This window comes from Rhincodon typus, chromosome 14 (genome assembly GCF_021869965.1).
Source record: "Rhincodon typus isolate 14 chromosome 14, sRhiTyp1.1, whole genome shotgun sequence".
Taxonomy (NCBI): Eukaryota; Metazoa; Chordata; class Chondrichthyes; order Orectolobiformes; family Rhincodontidae; genus Rhincodon; species Rhincodon typus.
The window spans coordinates 55,819,761-55,845,474 of record NC_063345.1 but is presented as its reverse complement, the minus strand read 5'-3'; the positions used below and the strand labels follow the sequence as shown (position 1 = coordinate 55,845,474).

Here is a 25,714-nt window from a genome sequence, read left to right as displayed (position 1 = left end):
GTAAAAGATTTCTAATCTGTATTCCTTTCGACTCAAGACTGCAAAGGTAAGGGTTATACCTGGGCAATGACTAGGATGACAGCATGTAATCACTTTAACAGGATAAAGAAGATGAAAGATGCTGAAGAAGGTGTGATTTATTGGCGCATGTTGTCATGATGAATCATAGGCCAAAGGCTAGACAGTTGGGAAGTTGAAAGTGCATTGTGAAGAGACTTGAAGGAGAGTTTTTTTAAACCAGAGATATTCACAGAAAAAAAATGGGATAGGGAGAGGGAAGTGGATATGGATAAAGAATAACATATGGAAAAGATTAGTGATTTCCTTACTAATGGGATTTATGCTGACTGGAGCAATTCAGCCTGGGGAAACAACAGGCTGGTCATGAATATCAGTAGAAGTATTTATATGAGAGAGGGATTCAAACAAAAAATGGCAACACAACCGTTTCTGTCAAAGAGAAGTTTATCTCATCATGAAGCTTTCAAGGTGGATTCTTCTAAGCAATCAAAAAAGATACCTGCACATCAGTTGGCACTGTATAAACACATTAGTAAGCCACAAGCAACATATGGTCCACTTCTATCACTATCCAAAAGAAATACATATAAAACTGAGGAACGTGGTTACTTTCACCTTCCTCGCAATGTCAGCGGACTTGTTCTCTACAAATTTGGCCACGCTTGTGTATGTCCACAGGTAGGAAGAATAACTCTTCTGAAAACAAAAAATTCTGGAGATCACAGCGGGTCGAGCAGCATTCATGGAGAGAAAGCAAGCTAACATTTTGAGTCTAGATAACTGTTCAAAAGGTTGGAAATATCATAGCACATAAAGAAGCTGTTAGGCAGCCAAATGTTTCTTCTAGTTTACTCCCCAAGCCACCGATTTGAATCTCTTTCCTTTGCTCACTCCCCACACCACTTAACATTTTTAATTTTAAGCAACCATTTCCATTATTTACAAAATGACATATAACATCTATTTTAACTATGGTTGTGGTTCAGAAACCTGCATTCTAATTATCTTCTCAATAGGGATTATTTTTCTAATGTCTCCCTTGATTCTTTTTGTGATTATTTTAAATTTGTGACCTCTTGTTAACATCTCACCACCATTAGGAACAATCTAATGGTGATTAGCTTGCCATAACTCACTAGTCACTATTTTTACCATCAGCACAACTTCCCACTTAACGTTGAACTGCAGACCGATAAGAGCTTTCACCTCTGCAGATTCTGCACCGTTAACCAAGTTTGATACTAACTAAACTTTCTATCTGCTGGTACTTTACACAAATAGAAGGAACAGATTCAGATTGAAATGTCTGGGTGTACCCTGGGCTTTCCACTTTAGCCACACTTGAGCTAGCACCAGGACTCACTTTAACCACAATTTATACTTTTTGCAATTTTTCCCCAAAACAAGATTTGATCTTGGCTCGGTGGTTCAGTGGTTGGCACTGCTGCCTCACAGTGCCAGGGACCTGGGTCCGATTCTAGCCTCAGGCGATTGTTTCCCCGTTTCTGCGTGGGTTTCCTCCGCGTGCTCTGGTTTCCTCCACAGTCCAAAGATGTGTAGCGTAGGTGGACTGGCCATGCTAAATTGCCCGTAGTGCCCAGGGGTGTTTAGGGTAGGTGGGTTAGACAAGGGAAATGTAGGGGTAGGGGATTGGATCAGGGTGGGATGTTCTTTGGAGGGGTGGTGTGGACTTGTTGGGCCAAATGGCCTGTTTCCACACTGTAGAATTTCTATGGTAATACTGAAACACATAAGCAACAACTGTGCGAGGAGAGACTTGAATATGAATTGTTAACAAATATGAAAGGCATCTATGAGGCCTTTGGTAAGGGTGGATGATGCAAATTTTGCATATGCTACAGTTACATTGATGAGTTCTAAAGGAAAGAAACCTAGGAGCCTTTGTAATGAAGGAATTCACACAGGAATGTAAGACAAGAGATAGGCCATTTAGCCTTGAGCCTTTTCTGCTATTCAACATTTGATCTGTGATAAGATGCCATATATCAGCTTTGCCCCACATCCCTTTATTCTTTTGATATATTTTTGTTTTCCAATCTTACATGTGAAATAGAAAATGAACAAAAGTATTACAGAGGAACAGTCCTTCAGGTAGGCAGAGAAGTGAATGGGGAATGTGTTTATTGTTATGATAATAATGTGGGTAGTGGATATTGGATTCAAGCAAATATAGAAAAAGATGTCAGGATGGATAATAAGAGTTAAGAAGGCATGGTTGGATACAAGGTAAGGATAGAAGGGAATCATTGTTGTGATTGTGAAAGGGGTCAGATGGGACAAATGGAAATCCAAAATATGATGTACAAACAAGGGTTCAAATTACCAAAACTAACGTAATATCTCAGATGAGAAGAAAGAACAGTTCAAAGATTATTGTGGGGAAATTGAAATCATCAGATCAGCTATGAGACAAAGTTAAAATTATGCAAAGAGATGGTGGCTTTATAGGAAGTGTTGTGGGAAGAAGTAAAAGTAATTTTGAAAGACAGTGAACTTGTAATATATGCCTATAGATTTTGACAGAGATGAAGAGTGGGACAAGTCTGGGGAAGAATTACAGTGAAGGATTAGTGAAATTGGAAGTGCAATCCATTATATTTTCCAAATTGGAATGCGAGCAGGAAACAGCTTCAAAACAGTCATCAACAAAAAAAGAGAATTGCTCGGGGAGGGGATGTGAGCATGATTGGAACAAAAGACGTTCCACATATAAAGATATTCCATCATACAAAAGGTCAGGCACAGCTGGAACCATGCAGGCTTCTATAATAACACTCTAACTGTAGAAAATTAGCAAAATTAAAAGGATGTCTGTTGAGGCTGAGACCAAACATAGAAAAGCAAAGAGGAGTATGATAGAAGAGACCAGCTGGGCCATTGGATCAGGCTAAAACTTAAGGGGAGAGAAACGTAAAGTGATTGTATACCCAGGGTGAAAAGAGAACAATTCAGACCAAAAAATCTGAAATCATCAAAAGACCAGAGAGGTCAATATAAGGAGAAAATGCAAAAAGGAGGTAAGAATATAAAGGAGCGACTCGTTGAAAGAAACATCCTGTTGCTATACTTTGACAAGGAATTAAAAATGGGTTCAGGAACACTAAAATCCGAAACACAAAATCAGTCTCTAAATCAGCTGATAGATCAATTGAAACTGTTGCTCAATTTCACCTTATTTTCATGGCATCAGCATTCATTATGATGCTATATGTCAAGTGAGTATGCAACTCTCTTGTGTTGACATGAAATAATAAAGGAACTTGATTGATGCATATCAAATATAAGAAGGCCAAAGCATATGCAATTAGCACCAACTGGTCATAACAGAGTGCACCCACACCACAATTAAAATAAGACTAATAGATCATAATAGAAGAGCAGGGGTAACCTACAAATGGATAAAGCAAAACAGAAACACTCTGTTTAATGGCTGTCAGGCAGACATTGCTTATTCAGACATTTTAACACAAAATAGTATGGTCAATCGTTTAGGTAATAATGTGACATAATTTATTTCAATTGTTGCAAAACATCTAGTGCTTGTTTCAAACTGCAATTGCCGATTTACAAGACTACACCCAGGATCAACTTAAACTTTGGTCTGAAAAATTCGCATGTTAATTAAAAGCCCATTAGTACAAGTTAAGCTTCCATACATTTTTCATGACTCATGAAAATTAAATCAGATGAATATTCATGTTTTTAAAATGCTGTTATCACACACAGAGTTAAAACTGTCATAAAACTGCCTGCAGCACTGTGTTAAAAAAAACTGAGAGTTTAGTTTTGTGCACTGGATTTTTGAGATTATGCAGTGTAAGGATACCGCAGTTTTCATGTGTCATTCTAACCACTCACGGACTTGAAACCTTATTCAAAACAAGACTTCCTCTATTTAATCTTCCACCAGTGGATGACACTAAAGTCTCCAGTATTTCTTTAAGGTCACTATAATATTTTGTAATTTTTTTTCGCTAAATCTCTCTTCACGTAAATGTAAAAGTGTCAGTGCTCTCCATAAGAGTATAACATGTAAATATGTGCTTTAGCGAGCCTGAAGACTAATCAACTAATCAACTGAAGACAAATCAATTCATAAATCAACTTTCATTTTTCTTAACACTTAATATCCAGTCAGCCTTCCCACATCAGACGAAATAACAGGAATATGATTTTATGTTCCCAAAGAGCAACTTAGTTAAAAACCTACTTAACCTCACCATTTATCGACAAATCTAAGACGGCAGCGCTTTTTGGAGAACATAATTCAAAGCAAATGCACTATTTAAATGAGGATATCTGGCAATTAAGCCCATTGTTAGGACCCGCCAAGCACCTTAATTGCAAGTGAAAACAATGATTACGTTGGCATACGAGGCATACCATTATCATTGTACCACATACTGTGTCTTTAATATCACTGCAGTGTAAAACAAAACAGGGTATGAGCTGAAACACTATTAAATCTAGAATTGCGACTGTGCAGAGAAGCCGTCTCCATACGGAAAAAAAAATCTGTGACACTTGGCAAACATTGATCTGACAGTGAGAAGCCAGCCATTCACTCAATGGGCAGCTGCGTTATTCTGGGATCAGCTGCTCTTGTCCCCTTGATCGGGTCTGGGATTCCATTTAATTTTCCCCACTGTGTGGCGCTGGTGAGGCTCATTTCCCCCCCGCCACCCAATTTTCTTCCCAACTGCTTAAGACGTCGTTCGACCAATAAAGGAGTTTCAGATTAATTGATGAGATTGAATATGTAGACTAATTCAGTACATTTCCTCATTCCGCACAGGTTGACACAGTAGTCAAAAAAGAGTAAACGAATCTGATTACACAAACACGTGACCAAGAAGTCAACACCATTGAGACATCCCTTTCCCCCCCCCAAAAAAAAACTTAAATGTTAAAATCAGGAGTCAAGGCATCCTCAGTGTTCACATCGATTTGTGCACAGACCGAATGAGAGCATCTAAATACCACTGTGCCAAGAGTGGAAGAACGTGCGCGTTTACTTTTCCAGCCCTGGTTAGAAATCGCGGAGATTTGACTTCATCACAGTTTAGCAAAGAAAAAGGTTGTGTCTATCCAGTCTCACTCACACTGTACGGCAAGTGCCGACTCAGTAAACAAACTGTTAACAGCAACAGCAGCGCTCCCCACACTGTCCCTGATCACATAGCGGTCTGCAGTCTGATAGTCTGGGGCGAGTGTCTCAGTTTACACCAGTGCGTTTGGCTTGTTTGACCAACTAGACCGGATTTTTGCATTGCATTCGGGACATCTTCATTGAAAACCCTCCAAAATTTACTAGCATTGTCATCTTCTCTAACTGTGAGTGTGTGTGGAGGAGAGTGCTGCGCTTCAAAGGATGTAGTTTTCTTTTCCCAACAAGGTTGGCGAACGATCAAAGGTGTTTGAGGGGCTGGCACGCAGCAGGGATCTTGCCCTTTTAATAAAATACACTACGCTTCGATCCACCCAGTGGTTTTGCAGTCACAGAAGTAATGCAATCGGGGCCTTGGATCTGAATCTGCTATTATTTAGCTGAGAAAGACATTGTTACATAGACATCCTATTTAGTTTCCCCCGGGGTAACATGATTCGGCTGACGCGTTATTGTTTGTCGTTGAATGCTTTAATATGAGGACCCATTACAGCGTTGATCATTTTACCTGATTCGCTCCCTCCATTTCAATTCACCTGGGGGACTTATAATGGCACGGAATCCCATTCAGACTGTATTCTGGTACTCAATCAAACAGTACAGGCGCCACTTCAGCTGTATTGATCACCCAGTTCCGACAGAGTCGACCACAGAATACCATCAAAGAACTCCAACTATGGTTGTGTTATCAATTTAAATGAACCCGTTGAGCTTTGTGCAAAACAACGAAACCTTGCCGGTGCCAGGGTACGAAGTCAACCATTGGCCACGACTTTAATGAAATGGAATTGTGCCATATCTGTCGGCAGATCGGAAATGCGGCTCTTTCGGGGTGACTTTAAAACAAAACGCTATCTAAGAAAAGCGGCAAACTGATTACTTCCACTCACATTCGAAAAGAATAAGTCAATGTCGAAATAAAATTTGCCTCCCCATCTCCTCCCACCCCCAAAAAAGTAGCCTTTGTTCATGTTACAGAAAATGTGTTTTCGTTTAATATGCTTAAGTTAGGAAGAGATCTACCTTCAATCTCTCCGATGTCCAAAAAAATGCAATTTTTGCAGCACAGGAGATGACTATACGACGCAAGTAGACACCGCCTCTGCTCTGCTGTAATTACGGTATTTAAACACAATAACAATTATGCTGGTGCACATAGATTGATTCTCCAAATTATATCCGCGTTAATCCGCTACTTCCCAGCCACCTAATGAGACTTCTAATAAACGAAGTCTCTTTCGAGGGGCATCGCATTTGTTTTCCCACCAAAGTGCAAAACGTAAAAAAAGGAATCGTTTCGAAACCGCCGTTCGGAAAACGAACGAAACAATTTGTGTTCAATTTGCAAGCTGTGTACAACTTGATTTATTTTACACACGCGCGCTCACACATACACACACAAGACTCCCACATACTCCAACTCCCACACTGGCATTTCGCACAAGCTCCACCTCCCATGTGAGGATCTGAGGAGCGGTGGCTCATCTCCCTGAGCTCCTGGAAGTGTTCAAAAGAACTTGTCAATTTGCTGCTGTCCATCAACGCCGGCGCTTCCCTGCGATTGGCTGCAGTTCGGAGTCCCGGTCCCGGGACTCAGCCGCGCCAAGCCAAGCCGGGTCGCCGCGGCTCACTCGCTACTTTGCAATGGCAGGGGCTCAGACAACGGAGCTGCGGCAGCGATCCCCTACTCCCACCTCCTGCTCCACACCGCTCCAGATGCGCTAATGTGCCTCCTGTCCACAGTGAACTCCAGTCGGAAAGGCAGGGGAAGGGGGGCGGGTGGAAAGAGCGCAGGCTGGGATCGCCGTCTGAATTAACCCTCCTGCTGCTACGTCTTGAGGGAGAGGTGGGGGGGGGGGTGCTTGTGTGTGTTGGGGGGGGGGGTGATGGTGAAGAGTTCGACATGAAGTGAGTGCAGGAAGGGACAAGCAGAGGTTTTCTGAGGGTGCACTGCAACGGCTGCAATTCGAAAATCCGTTTCGTTTGCAAAGGGGAGGGATATTTTCAAGGTGAACTCATAAGTGTTTGCGTCTCTTATTTATTGTTTTGTCCCTCCCTCCTTTTTTGCATCTCCATTCGATTTTGGCGAGAGGACCAAGTGTGAGGACCCAGAGAGAGAGAGAGAGAAAGCCCTCGCATGATGACTGGGAGCTGTGGGCAGTGAATCCAGGGGATTTTATCTCTCTCTCTCCCCCTCTATATATACATATATATCATCAACAGGTTCCCGGAGCGGGGATGGGTTGGTTGCTTGCGCCGCTGCTCACCCTGCTCCTGTGGGCTCGGGCTGCCGGCGCCGTGGTCAATCTGAAATATTCGATCGTGGAGGAGGAGAGAGCCGGCACGGTGATCGGCAACATCGCCAAGGACGCCGGCTTCTCCACCTGGGAGCAGACGGTGCCGCTGTTCCGCGTCCTCTCCAACTCGGCGCCTCACCTGGTGGAGATCAACCCGCTGACCGGCTTGCTGGTGACCAAGCAGAAGATCGACCGCGACCTGCTGTGCCGCCAGAGCGCCAAGTGCCTGATCTCGCTGGAGGAGATGGTGAACTCCATGGAGATCTACGTGATCAAGGTGGAGATCGTGGACCTGAACGACAACTCGCCGAGCTTCCCCACCGAGAGGATCGACCTGGAGATCTCGGAGACGGCGAGCCCGGGCACCCGGATCCCGCTGGAGAGCGCTTACGACCCGGACGCCGGTCAGTACGGGGTGCAGACCTACCGGCTGAGCCCGAGCGAGCTCTTCGGCTTGGAGATCAAGAGCCGGGGAGACGGCTCCCGCTTCGCCGAACTGGTGGTGGAGAAGCCGCTCGACCGGGAAAAGCAGTCCCGGTACAGCTACCAGCTGAGCGCGGTGGACGGCGGAGACCCCCCGCGGGTGGGGACCACCCAGCTCAACATCCGAGTGATCGACTCGAACGACAACTACCCCCGGTTCGAGAGAGCCTCGTACACGGTCAGCGTCCTGGAGAACGCGCCGGTGGGCTCGCTGGTCACCGACCTGAAGGCTTCGGACCCGGACGAGGGCAGCAACGGGCAGGTCGTCTACTCGTTCAACAGCTACGTGCCCGAGAGGACCCGCCAGCTGTTCGGGCTGGACCCCCGCACCGGGGCGCTCACCGTCCGCGGCGACATCGACTACGAGGAGGGCACCGTCTACGAGATCGACGTCCAGGCGAAAGACCTGGGACCGAACCCCATCCCGGCTCACTGCAAGGTCACCGTGCATGTGGTGGACGTGAACGACAACGTGCCGGTCATCAGCCTCTTCTCGGTCAACAGCGGCACGGTGGAGGTCAGCGAGGCCGCCCCGCCCGGCTACGTGATCGGCTTGGTGCGGGTGTCGGATCGGGACTCCGGGCCGAACGGCCGGGTCCGCTGCCAGCTCCTGGGGGAGCCGCCGTTCCGCCTGCAGGAGTACGAGAGCTTCTACACGGTGCTGGTGGACGGCCGCCTGGACCGGGAACGGCGCGACCTCTACAACCTGACGGTGCTGGCCAAGGACGGCGGCTCGCCGTCGCTGCAGTCGTCCCGTTCGTTCGGGGTGAGGGTGAGCGACGAGAACGACAACCCGCCGGTGTTCGGGCAGCCCGTCTACCAGGTCATGGTGCAGGAGAACAACACGCCCGGCTCGCACCTGCTGTCGGTGTCCGCCCGCGACCTCGACCTCGGCTCGAACGGGACCGTCTCCTACCAGATCGCCCCGTCCCAGGTCAAGGACATGCCGGTCTTCACCTACGTCTCCATCAACCCCACCTCGGGCGACGTCTACGCCCTCCGCTCCTTCAACCACGAGCAGACCCGGTCGTTCGAGTTCCAGGTGCTGGCGAGGGACGGCGGCTCCCCGCCGCTGCAGAGCAACGCCACGGTGCGAGTGCTGGTGCTCGACGCCAACGACAACGTGCCGCTCATCTCCGCGCCGCCGCTCGTCAACGGCACCGCCGAGCTCTACATCCCCCGCGGTGTGCCCGCCGGCTACCTGGTCACCGTGCTCAGGGCCGACGACTACGACGACGGCGACAACGGGCGCCTGAGCTACGAGATCGCCGACGGCGGGCGCGGCTACTTCCGCATGGAGGCGGCGAGCGGCGAGCTCCGCACCAGCCGGCGCTTCGCCGACGCCGGCTCGGACACCGCCTACGACCTGGTCGTGGTGGCCCAGGACCACGGCAAGCCCGCGCTCTCCTCCACCGCCCTGATCGTGGTCTACCTGTCGCCGGCGCTGGACGCCCGCGAGTCCGGCGGCTCCCTCAACCTCTCGCTGATCTTCATCATCGCCCTGGGCTCCATCGCCGCCATCCTCTTCGTCACCATGATCTTCGTGGCGGTCAAGTGCAAGCGGGACAACAAGGAGATCAGGACCTACAACTGCAGGGTGGCCGAGTATTCCTACGGGCAGCAGAAGAAGCCCAAGAAGAAAGGCAAGATCAGCAAGAACGACATCCGCTTGGTGCCCAGGGACATGGAGGAGACCGACAAGATGAACGTGGTCAGCTGCTCCTCCCTCACCTCCTCCCTCAACTACTTCGACTACCACCAGCAGACTTTGCCCTTGGGGTGCCGGAGGTCCGAGGCGACCTTCCTCAACGTCGACAGCCAGAACTCGAGGAACGCCGCGGGCAACCACGTGTACCACACTTTCGCCAGCACCCAGGGCTCCCAGCAACAGCCAGACCTCATCATCAATGGCATGCCGCTTCCCGAGGTGAGTGCTAGTGGAGGCTAGCAGGTCAATGCCGCTCTGTGGCGAGGTCAGACGGACCCACGTCGCCTTCTGCCTGAAATAGTACAAGTGCCAGAGACACTTCAGCAGGTCTTGCAGCGTCTGTGGAGAGAGAAACAAACTTCAGGTTTCAAGTCCAATGTGACTCTCAGGTCCACATGGCATTGACCTGAAACTTGAACTCTTTGTTTTTCTCTCTCCACAAGTGCTGCCAGACTTGCCTTCTCCAGCACTTAACTGATTTCATTTTCAGATTTCCAGCATTCACAGAACTTTGCTTTTTTTTTAAATTTGTGATCGCCTGATACTGAAAGAGAGCCTAGGGGTGGTGAGAAATGTAGTTTCATGAACAAAAAAGTTACTGACAGGCTGCAGTTGGTGAGAAATGCAGTTTCTCAAAAAAAAAAAGTATCAGTTGAACTACTTTACAACAATCCAGTACATTTACAAAGTTATTTATGGTGTGAGCGCTGGTGAATCTTATTCAGCAAACCTACTGAATTCAGTGATCTGGAATGCACTGTTTGAAAGGCAGCAGGATGCAGTATGTGAAGTAACATTCAAATCAAAAGGGGAAATGGCAGAGCAATGGGAAACAAATTGTTTTAATTGGATCACTCCAAAAAGAGCCAGTACAGGCATGATGGGCTGAATGGCCTTCCATGTTGCATCCTTTCTAGGTTTTTTGCTCATATTTTTACAATTCATTTCACTTAATTTTACTGCAGTTCTGACTCAGAAAGCTTTGCAGCAGAGGATAATCAACTGTATTGTAATACAGTAGCTTACAACCACCTATTCATTTTTGTTGTGGGTTTGAAAGTGATTTTACATGCTCCATTTAATATTTCAAGAAGTCAACGAAACAATGGGCATGATGAGTTGACTTTAATTATCGCTGAAAAAAGATACATATTGTCAAAGTTAGTAGGAACTACCGATGCTAGAGAATCTGAGATAACAAGGTGTAGAGCTGGATGAACACAGCAGGCCAAGCAGCATCAGAGGAGCAAGAAAGTTGATGTTTCAGGTCTGGACCCATCTTCAGATTTCTTCAAAACGTCAGCTTTCCTGCTCCTCTGATGCTGCTTGGCCTGCTGTGTTCATCCAGCTCTACACCTTGTTATCTCAGATTGTGAAAGTGTTTTTTCTTAGCAGTATTCAAGTTCTGTATTACCAAACAACACAACACCCCATTCCTATGTGGAATTACACTTCCTGTCAAAATGTAGGGGTTATGGGCTTGAGGTAGGGTACATGGGGTTGAAAACTTGCAGCACTTTGGGTGTTTCAAGCCACTGACTTAAACTTAGTGGAGTTCTACATTGTTGTTAGCTGTTCATTTTGAGTTGTGGATGGTGGTAAATTAGAGGTTGGTATTTAAGAAGTATTCAATCATGAACCATAAATATTGCAAGGAATAGACTAAATGAGTTAAATGTGATAAGAAAGGCAATTTATTAACTAAGCACAAATTTATATAGCTGAAAAACATGGACAATGTGACAGCTGTAGGTTTGAAATGAGTTCAGATGAAGGTAAGCATCTTGTTCCGACAATAGAGGGCATTGAAAGTTACTGAAAATAAGGACAGATTGATTTTTTCTTATCTCCATTCTAAAATGAGAAACAGAAAACAAGAGTTGAGCTTCTTAAGTTATTATGACCTTTCAAAAAGTTAAAATGAAGAAAGAGGGAAAATCCAGGAACATGAAAGCAGAAATTTAAAAAAATTCAGATAAGTAGATTTGGAGACATAAACATTTAATCACCAGAAAGCAAAGAGGAATATTAGTAACGAGGCATTTTCAATATATTGGCAAACTACATCAGATATTTTTATTAAAAAAGAGAGCAATTTTTTTTCTCCTGAGTTAGCAACTGTCCTTACTGGCAGTACATCATTTAACTTACTTGAAATTTTTAACTTAGTATTTTTCCTGAGCTTACAAAGTAGCTTCAACTCCTATTGAAATAGTAGACAATTGCGTTTTCTAATACAAATAGTGAGAACAGCGTCCAAAAATGAGTGTGTGTTTGGCATTGTCCCTTAAATCATCAAACTGGTGCATACTGACAGTCTAAGTGCTTTCTCTTCATTTCCATGCTGCATAAATTGCTGTAAACATAATCACAATTGGCCAAAATGCAAGGTTCTAAAGCTGAATTGCCTGAGGAAGATTTTGCTCTAGTGGGAAACTGTTAGTGATGTTTAGAAGATAGTGGGTAATTTGCCCTCCCAAAACATGTTCCAAATTGGGCCTCAATTCTCACTTGGCCTAATTGTTCTCTTTTACCTTGGACACAAAGACAGATCGAATCAGTCATATGTGTCAGTTAAATAATTGATGGAAAAGTTGTGTTGTTCAGTGGGCAGAAAAAAAGATTTGCAGAATGTAATGAATATGATCTGTGCAAAAGCTAGATTTAACTCATTGTAGTATCAACTGCCTAATTTTTTAAAAAAAGGAATTAAAATAAAATTTGATGGTAAATATTAGAAAAAAGAATGAAGTATACTCATAGATCAATGTAATATGCTTAATTAATATACTGTAATGAATGGAATGATGTTTAAAGCTACAGCCATTCTCAGAAGGTTACACTGCACAGTCAGGATCTTACGTTCAGCAAGAGGAGTACTGCAATTTGCATTTCTGACACAAAGCTAATTCTTGTAAGGTAGTATCGCTACATATCAATAGTCATGACTGGCTTGAATGTTCCCACACAGAACCTTAAGCATTCTCTGTCCACCAAGCCTCCCACCCCCACCTCCACTAAAAAGAATCTTTGAATTTCCATCAGAAAGTCTGTGCTTGCACTTGACATCAATGTAACACCAGGGTACATAGGACTGTAGCAGTAGAGTCAACAGGACTCAACTTTGCTTGCCCCCAGCAGCTGCTTTGCTGTGAGCTTTTAGCTCATTTTCTCTTGATCTGCCACAATCACAGTAATCACAGTAGCCAAAAAGAAGGCAGCATTGATTTTATAACATGTGACATTGTGCGACCCCCACGGCTTGGGCCACATACTTTTCACAAGCTCCGTACTTGATGAGGAAAAATAACAGCTTTTAGTTTACCATGTTGCTCTCTAAACAAGAATTTCAAGAAGTATGCAAGATTTGAAGATAAATGGTTTGAAGTTTTATTTTTCACTGCATGCAGTACATCACATTTGTTTGGGTCATCTAAATTTGAAAATTAGATTTCTCCACCTGCAGCAAGAGTCACAATTTTATCATCTCCTTAATGTCCGATCATTGACCTTTCTTGGTGAAAAGAATGTGCTGCATTTTACGTTAGGCAGTTGTTAGTTGTTGTAGAACAGTATATTATGTTGCATGGCATCATACTAATACAAGTAAAACATTCATCTTGACTAAAGTTTTCAAAATTGAGTTGGCGGTGTGGTGAAGGACTGTCAGATCACAGGCAGGTGTGAATCAATTTGATAGGCTACCTCTTTAAATGTAGCCACACTGCTGTAGCAGGCACTAAGCAAAGATCAGGAAGCACTTATGGGAAGTGAAGAAGGAAAATTAAATGGCAGGTGAGGGGGTGAAATCCCCACTGAGTTTCCCTTATGAATGTAGGCACTCAGCCATGAGAATTGTTGCCTGGGAACCAAGGGCAAGTGCCATTTTCTGTCATTTACTGGAAAAAGTATTATGTGGGATCAGAAGGAGCAAAGTGAAGAAAGTGAGTTGAATGAGGATGGCACCTGCCCTTTTTGAAGGTTGCAAACATTCAAATAAAGTTGTAGTTTCAATAATTTAAGGCTTTAACATTCTTAGTACCTGATAAAGACCAAATTAAAGATGTTATGACGTTTCTGATGTTAATGATTTAAACACGACGTTGCATTCTAGAATGAATTAATGAAGAGATTACCAGATCATTATCAAATCATTATATCTACAAACTTGCTGAGTGGAAATTTGCTGCTGTACATTCTATTTTGCAATGTTGGCCACATTTCAAATGTTTAAAGCAAAAGTCTGCTGATGCTGGAAATCTGAAATGAAAACAGTAAGTGTTGGAAATACTTACCAGGTCTGGCACCACTTTGGAGAGAAAAACATACAATCATGCATGAATGACAGCAGGAGTAGATCACTTGGCCCCTCAAGCCTCTTCCATCATTCAGTAAGACCATGACTGATCTGATTACATTCCCGCCTGCCCCCAATAATCTTTCATCCACTTGCTTATCAAGTATCTACCTAGCTCTGCATGAAATTACATTTAAAGGCGCTGTTTCCACCACCTCTGTCATCGTCTCTGTCTTAAACTAGTGATCCCTTATTTTTAAACAGTGGTCCCGTTTTCCAGATTCTCTCTTAAGAGGAAATACCTTTCCACATGCATCTTGTCAAGGCTCCTTAGAGTCTTTCTTGTTTATGTCAAGTCACCTCATTTCTAAACTCCAGTGGATACAAGCATAAGCCTGCCCAGCCTTAGACAACTTCCTGACTCAAGGTATAAGTTCTGTCAGCCTTCTCTCAACTGCTTTCAATGCATTTACACCCTTCCATAAGTCAGGTGAGCAATACTGTGCACTGTACTGCAAATATGGTCTTGCGAGTATCCTGTATAATTCAAGCATAACCTCCCTACCTTTGTATGTACTTTTCACAACGTATGTACTTTGCTACCTCAGGGTGGCTCAGTGGTTAATACTGCTGCCTCACTGTGCCAGGGACCTGGGCTCGATTCCATTCACAGGTGACTATGTGGAGTTTACATATTCTCCCCATGTCTACATGGGTTTCCTTTGGGTTCTCCGGTTTCCTCCCACAGATGTGCAGGTTAGGTGGATCGACCATGGTAAATAGCCCATAGTGTCCAGGAATGTGCAGGCTAAGTGGATTAGCCATGGGAAATGTATGGTTACAGGGATACAGTAGGAGGGGTGGGTCTGGGTGGGATGTACCTCAGAGGGTTGGTGTGGTGTGACGGCAGAATGGCCTGCTTTCCATATTGTAGGAATTCTCCTTAGCCCGGAACTCGTTTACTCTGTCTGCTTTTACTCCTTTTCCTTTCTCTACTATTGTTTTAACATTTCCAGTTATTAGTCTCCTGGAATGGTGGTCTCCTCCTGGCTGTGTTGTCCGGATAAATGTTCCTTAATCAGCTTCCCCTGAGCCCAGGAGCCATTAGCTGAACTCTGATAGACTTTGTCTTAGTTTTGCTTTGTTTTTATTGTTATGTATGACTTCTGTCGTTAATATAGGTGCCATCGTAAGCGACCTCTCAAACTTTTCACTGTATTTTTCAAATAAAAGTAAATGTGACGATAAATTTCTATTCAGTTACCTTTGCCCATGTCATTTTCATAAATTGTGAAAGATTGAGGTCCCAGCACTGATCCCAGTGACACACCATGTTGCATCTTGCCAACCATAGAATGACATAATGCTTACTTTCCGTTTCCTGTTAGATAACTAATGTTCTGTCTATGTCAATATAGCACTCCCTACACTATGACCTTTTATTTTTCACAATAACCTTTGATATGGCCCTGTATCAAATACCTTCTGGAAATCTACAGTATTCAGTGGTTTCCATTATTCATAGCAAAGATTACATTTTAAAAGAATGTTTGTAGATGTTGTGCCAATCAATTGGGCTCCTTTCTCTTTGATAGTGTTCACCTTTAGTGTTATTGGAGCTGCAGTCATCCAGGCAAGTGGGAAATATTCCATCAGGCTCATGAGTTGTGCATTGTTGATGGTTGGAGGCTTTGGGGAGACAGGAGGATTGTTAGTTATTGCAGGATTCCTAGCCTCTGACTTGTTCTTGTAGCCACAGTATTTATAGGGCTAATCCAGTTCATGTAGATTGGATATCAGATTTTACTTATTCATTTTGATTTGTACTAACAGCTCATCTGTTTTGTTTCACATGCTATGCGCATTCAGATGCAGAGTATTTTGATTTGACCTTTTGTTATTTTTGCAATTTCTAGCCTTATTTGATGACTTACTCTTAACTTTGTAGTCTTCATCCATTCCTGTCATGGCCTATTTATCATTTTACATATAAATACTTTTCTTCCTTAGCTTGTCTCTACTCTTTGATTGTGGTTGTGTTTGAAAAAATGTTTCAATGTTTGCAAGATGTTTTTGGATTTCCCAATTTCATGAACTATATTATTCAAATACAAGTCTTTTTTTAACTTTGATGGTATTAGTCACAAAATAATGTAGTTGTTATTGATAAATGCAAATGTATGCCATCACACAGGCAGGAGAATTAATAATAAATCAAATACCCCCCAAAAAACTGCATCAGTTTAGACAATACAAAGTCACTAGTTATAATTGCTTTTGTATTTTTCTGACAACTGTGTTGTGTTAAAGTTTGGCTTTTTATACATGCAATAGAGCACTACTTCGGGCTCTTTTGCACACATTTCCACTGCCTGGTACAATCCTGTAAACTGAATTGCTTAACAGATACCGCCAGACCTGCTGAGCTTTTCCAACAACTTTGTTCTTGTTCCTGATTTACAGCATCTGCAGTTCTTTCGGTTTTCATTTAATTTGGGCACTGTCTGCAGGCATGTCCCTCATTGCCATTCATTAAGTTAAGGTAAAGGCCACAGTCTTATAGGGATGGGTTGGAATCATTGGATCTATTGTGTGAAATTCCCCTGTATGGGCAGATTCCATAAAGGCTGTAAAGGTTACAAAGAGATCCATGAAGTTCACTAATGCATGGAGTCACCTTGGAAAGAATGTGCACTCTTTACTTTTTCCCCATTGTCATCTAAACTACCACCTTTTGTGTTTGTGTGATATACATAAAAGATTGGATGAGGCCTGACACTTTGCATAACAATGACATCTCATTTAATGTCATGCAGAGGGCAAGCTCTCATCAAAGCTGAGCCCCTGGACAAAAGCACTGAGTATAGATATCTTTTTACCATTAAAAAGGGACAAATGAAGACCAACACTCAGGGGTTTTACATTACAACAGTGCAGAAGTCTATTCTCTGATGCCAGTTACATTGCTACATTTAAACAGTATGGGACCTGAAGCAAAATCAATGAGAGGACTGAAACTGCTGTTGTATGAACGTCTGTCTATTCCACAGCATTAAATGATGAGATCGAGTTCCAGACATTTGTAGTCTGAATCCTTGCCTTGTTTCTCACTTGTCTATGGAGAGCAGTGTCTGATCTAAATATTAAAGGGAAGAGAGTCAAATGGTTTATGTTAGGTAGGACATGAAATAATCAAAAACTCAACTTAAGACATTCATGATAGCTAAAGGGGTTACATTATCAGTTGCTGCTGAATGCTGAGAAAATGGTCAGAATAGAATCGACAAAAGCAATGCATATCAATGCGAAATTGGTTGGCTAAGAATATAGAGACTTAATTGTGCTGCCTGTTTGCTGTCTCTTGTTATCACTAGTTCATATAATAAGTCTCCTATTGGCTAAACTTTAAAAATAGCTATCTGCTTGAGCTTAATTGATTTAATTTCTGTTGAAAGAAGTGTGTTTCACTTTGCGATACATTACTATGCGAGAGTCTGTATGCTGAAAGGTGCTGCATTACACTGAATCATTGAGATCACAGTACTGTGCTGGAAGATGGAGATGGTTGAGACCTGGGTGTCAGAGGTGCCTAATAAAACGGAATGGAGAGAGGCAGCCCAAGGCAACTGGAGTAAGGGAAGGTGTAGAACAAGAACTGGGAGGTAAAGTTAAAGGGTCTACTGCACCATAAAGGCCAGTTATAGAACATTGTTGCTGGAAATCTGAGAGTAGTATTCTCCTCAGCAAACCAGCACCATATCAGCCAGCTCAGTGCTGAGTTTGAAAAATCATTGACATAGGTCATCTGCCCTCTCTGTCAAAGCACGGCCCAGCGGGAGGGGGAGAATCGGAAACCTCATTTGAAAGAGAATTTACTCCTGTTGCTCCACGTATAAATAGTCACCCAGATGTAGCAGATGTATTCAATAGATCATTGTGCCAAATGCAATATATTACTGAGATAGTGCCACAATTAGTAACATATCCTAATTTATGGAACGTTTTAACTGCATCAACTGCTGATCATTTAATTTGACCTTTTCATACATACAACATAGGGGGAGAAAACAGCAGATCTGTCAAAATAAGAACAGATCAGGGCATTCGTGTTCCTGCTGTGCTTAAATATAGAAGCAGAACATCGAAGTGGCAACAGATTTTTCAAACCTAAGCTGTCAGTTGACTCATATACATTAAGCAATCTAGGAAGAGAATGTACTTTCCCCCAGTGATCTTTGGAAAAAGAAAGAGGGGATTCGTCCTTATTGACTAATACTGTACACTCATTGAAAGCTCTGGGTTCAATAACAAGGGAGGCGTTTGGTATGTCCTGCCAAAAGCTTTAGAAAGGCAGCTTTTTGTGGCCGTGCAGCTCAACAGTTTCAGAAATTCCCGTCCAAGGCAGCAATCAATAGAATGCATGCACAATTTAATGTTTCGAGCTGACCCATGTAATTTCACTCTGATGTAACTTACGCATGAGCTGTGGCTTAATTCTATCACTCAAGAGGCCAGGCTTATATTGTGTGGGTGGAGCTGATTGTATCTTTTTTTCCTATGCAAGTGATGGGCTGGTGTTGATGGGGCAACATGTTCCCAGGTCTCCCTTTTGTGTTGTTCAGTATCAACCACTAGGCGGTGCATGTGAGCTGCCTGGGGGATGACATTTTCTTTCAGATTCTGTTCTGTCTCATCTGCACTGAAGCAACTGGTCTCTTCTTGATACTGGATCTCAGTATTTAAGAATGAGATGGTGGCAGGGCATTCAATTTATGGGACTTGGTCCAACTTCTGTCTTTCATTAGATGCTCTTATGCAAAGCCTACTTCCTTGACACATCTCTTAGTCATCTTCCTGAATATCTCTTCAAGTAGCTGGTGTCAAATTATGTCTGATATTCCTCTTGTGAATTGACTTTAGAATTTAATTGTGTTAAAGGCACTGTCTGAATCTAGGTTGGCACACAAGCCACTGATAGTGAGTAGGTTTTCTAATATCTTATTGTTAAGTGGCAGGTAAGAGTGGTTTCTTCAATTTTAATTCAAGTCTCCAAAGGCATGGCAAGTGGTGGAATTTGAATTCAATGAAAATATGGAATTAAGAGCCTGATGAGTATGAAGAGAGAAATTGACCTCCTGAATGATCTGGCCTATTTGTGACTCCAGATCTACAGCAATATGTTTGACTCTTAACCCCGCTCTGGGCGATTAGGAATGAGCAATAAATGCTGGCCTAGCTAGCAACGCCCACATCTTGTGAATTAATTTTTTAAAAAGCTGCAGTATATATGATGATGTGGTCTTTGAACTGACCTATAATGTGGTGAATATGTATTCCTCCACCAAGATTCCTGTTTTAAAGAAAAAGCATCGGGTTTTGGAATCCTCTTTTTCATAAATTGACTGTTGTGTTTCCTACTTTGCAACAGTGACTACACTTCAGAATGCATCTCTAGGCTGTGCAGCATTTTGTTATGCTTTGAGGACATCAAGGCGCAATAGAAATGCTGTGTTTCTTTTAAGTTAAATAACAGGAGGTCAAGTTGAGAGTTGGCACAGAGCTAACCCTGCATCATCCAAATGTGGGGCAACTTTGTGTCAGGCCACCAGCACATGGATGCCCCATCCAACTCGCAAGGCTATTACGGCAGACGACAATAAAGGAGCAGATACAAGGGCCTGTGTACAGATGAGAACCTGAGGCTAATTTATATCTGGCAGATTCTGCCAGTCCCAAGAGGCCCACGCATGCTGAATCATTGCAAAATGCCTTTAGGAAGAGCAATTGAGTCCGTTTTGTAATGGTATTGAATTCTTTGGAACTGTAGTTATGTACAGGAAAGGTTAATGAATTGCCGTATTGTTGGTCACTAATTAAACAGAGTTTTTAAAAAGGCAAGAAGTAACGTGATTTCAGTAATTGATGTGAGATCGATATGTTGGAGGGGGGTGCCAGTTCAAAAGCCTTAATTTTACCGATTCCCTACATTGTAAAGTCTAGCATGATCACTGCAAATCTTTTATCAAACTTCAGAACACAATAAGGTGTGAAATGATAGCTGTAAAGAGCCCACAATAAAACAGAATCTTAAGATTCTGCTGTTATAAAAATATGCCTGAAACAGCAGTGAATTTGCATTATGTTTGCTATACTAATGTGTTGGAGTGGCATTGATGACCAACACACGTTTTAGCTTTTGCATATTAATGTTATCAGATGAGGAATTTCAGTGAATGGGTGAGGTTGAATTGCATTGTTTAACAATTGCCTGAAAATTACCCCTGGCAGTCTCCTTTTGAATGCGTATGTGCAAAGGTCCTTTACAACTTCTTTGTTGAATTTAGTCAAAATAACTAGGCTTGGTTGAAAACCCTCGACTTTGTCCATGTGCAACAAAGCGAAGAGGTAGGTGAGAGTGAATCAGAAATCACTGCTAAGTCTGCAGAAAGCCATCAGCTCCAGCATCTTTTGTAGCACAGAGATATGGAAACATATAAAGAGATGTATAAAGCCAGCAATTTTGGAAATAACTCAATTTCTTTGGAGAGGGAGTGTTAATGTTCCAGTCGGATCACCTTTGGTCAGAACTTGAAGAAGTTTGGGATGTAATAAGTTTGAGGGAAGTAGAGAAATGGAGAAACGTGGACGGGGAGAAAAGGAACAAAAGAGAAGATATATGACGAGGGTAAAAGGCAGAAACGATCAAGTAGCAAAAACGAGGTTGGGGGAAGGGCAGAGGTGATACTAATGAAACACAGGCAGAAACAAAAGATGTGACTACATGAGCTGTAAATGAGAAATGCCAAATCACTTATAACTGCTATCTGAAAAACGTAGGCCACAGGTCTTGATCAGAAACTGTTGAGCATAATACTGAGATAGCAAGTTGTAGAGCTGGATGAACACAGCAGGCCAAGCAGCATCAGAGGAGCAGGAAAGCTGACGTTTCCGGCCTAGACCCTTCTTCAGAAATGGGCGTACTGATCCAGCCAGTGTTAAGTGCCTATTCAAAAGATTAAGTGCCAGTCATGAAGCTTATAGAGTCGTAGAGGTTTACAGCATGGAAACAGGCCCTTCGGCCCAACTTGTCCATACCACCCATTTTTCACAATAATGTTGAGCTTCATGAGAATATTAAACTGAGGACAGGGAAGTCAATGCGACAGCAAGACAGAGAATTAAAATGACAATTGACTGAAAGCTCAAGGTCACATTAATGGATTGAAGGTAGCAGTTCCCCAAAGTGGTCACCCAATTGCATTTGGCGTCTCCAATGTAAAGGGCGATCACACTATGAGCAGAGCATGTGGTATACTCACGTGGAAGAAGAACGATTGCTGTTTCACCTGGAAAATGTATTTGGGAAACTTGACAGTGGGAAGGGAGGAGTAATGAGACAAGTATTCCATTCTTGTCTTGTATGGGAAGTTTTCCTCTGAAGAGGTGAGGGCATTGGAAGTGATTGAATTGTGAACCAGGGTATCATGAAGAGAGCTCATGTATCATGCCATTTCCTGCTATTACCACCAACTGAAAAGTTTCATCATCTTTGCTTCTAATTTGCAACCTTACTTACACATGCCTTCATGTGAGCTTTCTTTGTTCCTCCTTACAAATGTTTCCATTCTTGTGCATAATCTATGGGCCAATGTCTTATGTATGCCCACTAACTCCCCGTGCTTCCTTGATTACATTCCCTAACATTATTCTTCTTATCCAAACTGGAATCCATTCTCCTAAATTCTCCTTTCCCATTGTTTACGTCCGATTGTGTTACCTTATGAGTATGTTTTCCTCAGTCAAAACTTCTTCCATCAAGGTTGACAGGCAGTTCGTGTCGGTTCCATTTACTTCACTTCTGCTGCCATTCCCTTCACGTCCTTCCCAGAACCGTAATAGTTCCTGTTGCCCTCACCTTCCATCCCACCAATCTCCAGAACTGCCAGATCACCCATCACCATTCCCAGTAACAACATGGCACCACCAGATACCTGCTTCTCTTGCGTTTTATCATTTTGAAGGGGCCAGTCCTTCTGCAACACTCTGGTCTGCCTCCCTCCCATTCGGACCTTGCCATGCAAGTACAAAGGATGCATCACCTCCTCCTTAACCTTCTCCCTTCCTACCATTTAGAGCCCCAAACATATTTTCAAGGTGAAACAGTGATTTATTTCCTTAGTTCTCAATTTATAATGTTCTGTATGCTGCTTGTATGTATTCTCCTTCATATAAGCATAAACATGAGCTTTCAGTTGCCTGTTTAATTCTCTGTCCCATTCCATCTTCATGTCCTGTTATTGATCTCCTACACTTGTGAACAGCACATTGTCTTTTCTTTAGACACTTTGCAGTCTTCCGGACTCAGTACTAGGTTCAACAATTCAGATCCTTTGCCTCTTCTATCGTTGCATCTCTTCGAGACTTATCTTTTGTTTCCTTGTTTGTTCTATTGCCATTTCCTTTCACAGCACTATTCTTCTTTGTAATTTAATGGCTTCTCCCACACTATCAAAGGCCTAACTGTTTTATTCTTTCACCGCCCAAACCAACCACGTTTGCCTGTCCCACCACTTTGCCTCTGTACTTGCTTAAAACCTGCTGCATTTCTAATTTTCTTTCCAAGTCTGACAAAATGGCATCAATCTGCAAAGCTAGCTCTGTTTCTGTTTCCACATTGCTCAACCTGCTGAGTATTTGCAATGCATTTCATTTTTATTTCAGGTTCCTAGTATTGGTGCTATTTTGCTGTTGCCCTGGAACAAAATACTCCCTTTACCAAGTACCTGTCAGTTGCTTTTTACATGATGGGTGTGCAGGCAACAATTGACATGCAGTTCCTTCAATGTGGGCCGCATGCCTCATATAAAATGTCCAAAGGAAGTATATGCATACCTGAGACCAGTATTTACACAGTGGTGCCCAACATAGATATTGGGTCTGGTGCAAAGGACTGATTTGCAGAAGGCAGCACAACAACCCGAAGGGAGAATAATACACAACACACTGGTCTGCAAAAGAAAAGTCAGTTTAAAATTGTCACACGTTTCACAGGAACAAGTTCTTTGGCAACTTCAAGCAGCAGTATGGAATAAGACCACTTGTATGAGCCAGTAAGGATGTAAAGGCAGGTTCCATCATGACAGGAGTCAAAACCATAGATTTTAGGAGGGGATCTTCAGTCTTTATCATTGAGACATAAATTAGATTGAACCCATCCATCATATTGCTGCACAATAACGACAAGGGAATAGGTGTCAAATCTTGTTCTGAACAAAGGTAATAAAGACTGTTTTAAAACCCACTACTCTTCAAGCCATTAAATGTGGAGTATTTTCACATTTTACACTGTGCAGTTGTCTCTCTCTTGTGAAAATCGACAAAGAAAAGATCATTTCTGAGTGGATGCTTAGAATACATTTTAGCCAATGATGATGCCAACTTGTGATGCACATAATACAGTAAGTGTTGACGTTAAACTTTCTACTTAATTAGATAATAGCAGGATGTTGTGAAGCAGGCAGTGCTGCGTTACACATTGAGTAAAAAGAAATGTGTGGTAGAATTGTAGATCTTTTGCAAGTCTCACTTCACCTGTCTGCATGAATGATAATTTTAGGATCTCATCTGAAAGTACTGCTTGCTTCTAATATGTTTATGTGAAAAACTTTTTCTGTTGTGTACTGCATGTATCCAGAACAAACCTATTAGCCTGACAATACTGACTCACTTAGATTAACCTTTTTATGATGATAATGCCACAATTATCAGGGCAGCTGCATTAACGTTTGATTTTTTTCAAAAGTAGAACCGTGTGATGTATTTAATAGCTAGTCTTCAAAATGGTTTGACCTGATTTTCTGGTTAGCTGAATAAAGTGAAATAACGTGGAGATAATCTGCCTTTTCAAAGACATGGGACCAGTTGGTTTACATTTCAACCCAAATACAGTATTCGTTGATGGATATAGAAGTTATCTAATTTAGGTCATCAAGGTGACCACATAAGTGAGGATTACACTGGCTCAACAATTGCTTCTCTAGCTCTTAAATAGATGGAATCTTTTGCATGTTAAAGTGTGACAAGCCTCGGAAACTATTTAAAAACCGAAAGAACTGCAGATGCTGTAAATCAGGAACAAAAACAGAAGTTGCTGGAAAAGCTCAGCAGGTCTGGCAGCATCTGCGAAGAAGAAAATCAGAGTTAACGTTTCAGATCTGAGGAAGGCTCACCGGACCCGAAACGTTAACTCTGATTTTTTTCTTCACAGATGCTGCCGGACCTGGTGAGCTTTTCCAGCAACTTCCTGTTTTTGCTCAAAACCTATTTCCTGACCAAACTTCTGGTCTCCTCGCCTAATGCTCTGTCAACTTTATACCCAATACTTCCTGTGAAGCACTTCCATTGTGCTAAAGAGTCTGTATCAGTATAAGTTGCTGTTGTACTACTGTGCTCTTTTTATGTGCCCTATTATTTCACTTCCATTGGAAATGTGACATGAATCGGAAAGTCTCTGCTCCCTTGCTATAGACACTCAGTAAACCATTGCTAATGGAAATCATTTATTTAGGCAACAATTTCTGTTCTAGAGCATAAAAATATATTAGACTGTTCACACTCTGAAATTTTTTAACTCGTGATGCAAACAGCAAAAGCAATAAAGGGATAGAAAAAGAAATTATAAAAGACAGAGCTTTAGAAAGGTGAATACCACACCATTGTAGGTTCCTGCCAACTCGGAAAACTTAAAAATTTCAGATAGATCTAACCTTGATTGTATTATTTTATAGAGAGCTTTTGTAAAATTTGTTATGTCAGCTGACATTCTTTAACCAGGTGTCATGACATCCTTTGTTAAATCAGACAGTGCAATAAGGAGCGTAGACCACATCTCACATGCAGTCTGGAAGGAACTGCCAACCATGCATTATAAATGTGTCAATGCAGTTCACAAGAACACAATTTATCCATTATAGCGCTTTGAAATATGCTACTCATCCATTGAGTTATGCGTTTTCGTCAGATCTTGTGGAATTGTGTTTTTTTGAGGTGCTTTAACTGCACACTGTAGTTGAAGGCTGATGTTTAATTCTCTCCATTGATTTCTGTGCATAGAGCAAACAGACTGAGGTCTCAGGAATAAATCAGGGAAATCTGATTCCGCTGGTGGGTGAATGCTGTCAGTTTCAGCAATGAGAGCCTTGGGAATTGGCCTCATGTGTTGGTCTCCAGGTACCACCAGATTCAGAGCATAGCCCATTGTGAAACTGGAAGTGGGGGAATGAAACATAAGAGGCTGCTGTCCTGCAATGGGAAGTTTGGATTGATAAAATTGGATCATACAATGGGACAGTGCAGTCCAGTACATTCACTTGCAAGACAGTTAACAGTAGAGTTTTCTTCCACGGAAGCAAGGAGTGGGGTCAGCATTGCCTCTTCGGGTCTAGAGTCGGATTTCATTCTTGTTATCTTGGGTATAATAAAGTCTTGGGACAAAAATATAAAAAGCAGCTCATAAAGGTGAAGCTACAGCAGCTATTATGTCTGATGCGGTACAAACCAAGTGAGAGCACCATTGGGAATTCTGAATTGATGGATCCTAGATATTCGAGGAAGCACTTTCAATCAATCTTTTAGTCTGGGAAGATTTAATTTATAACAGCACCTGCCAAACTATTGCTAATAGCCTTTAAAATTCCAAAATATACTGTCTGTCACATGTA

The 25,714-nt window shown here is 42.6% G+C and overlaps 1 protein-coding gene across 2 annotated transcripts in view; it reads left to right on the top strand.

Annotated features, from left to right (window-relative positions):
- The first annotated feature begins 7,374 nt into the window (after positions 1-7,374).
- Positions 7,375-25,714, top strand: part of pcdh19 (protocadherin 19) — a 112,091-nt gene continuing 93,751 nt past the window's right edge. For both annotated transcript variants that reach the window (XM_020528961.2, XM_020528960.2), the window contains exon 1: positions 7,375-9,916. In XM_020528961.2, the coding sequence (XP_020384550.1) occupies positions 7,448-9,916 (2,469 nt within the window). In that variant the 5' untranslated portion in view covers positions 7,375-7,447. The remainder of the gene's footprint in view (positions 9,917-25,714) is intronic.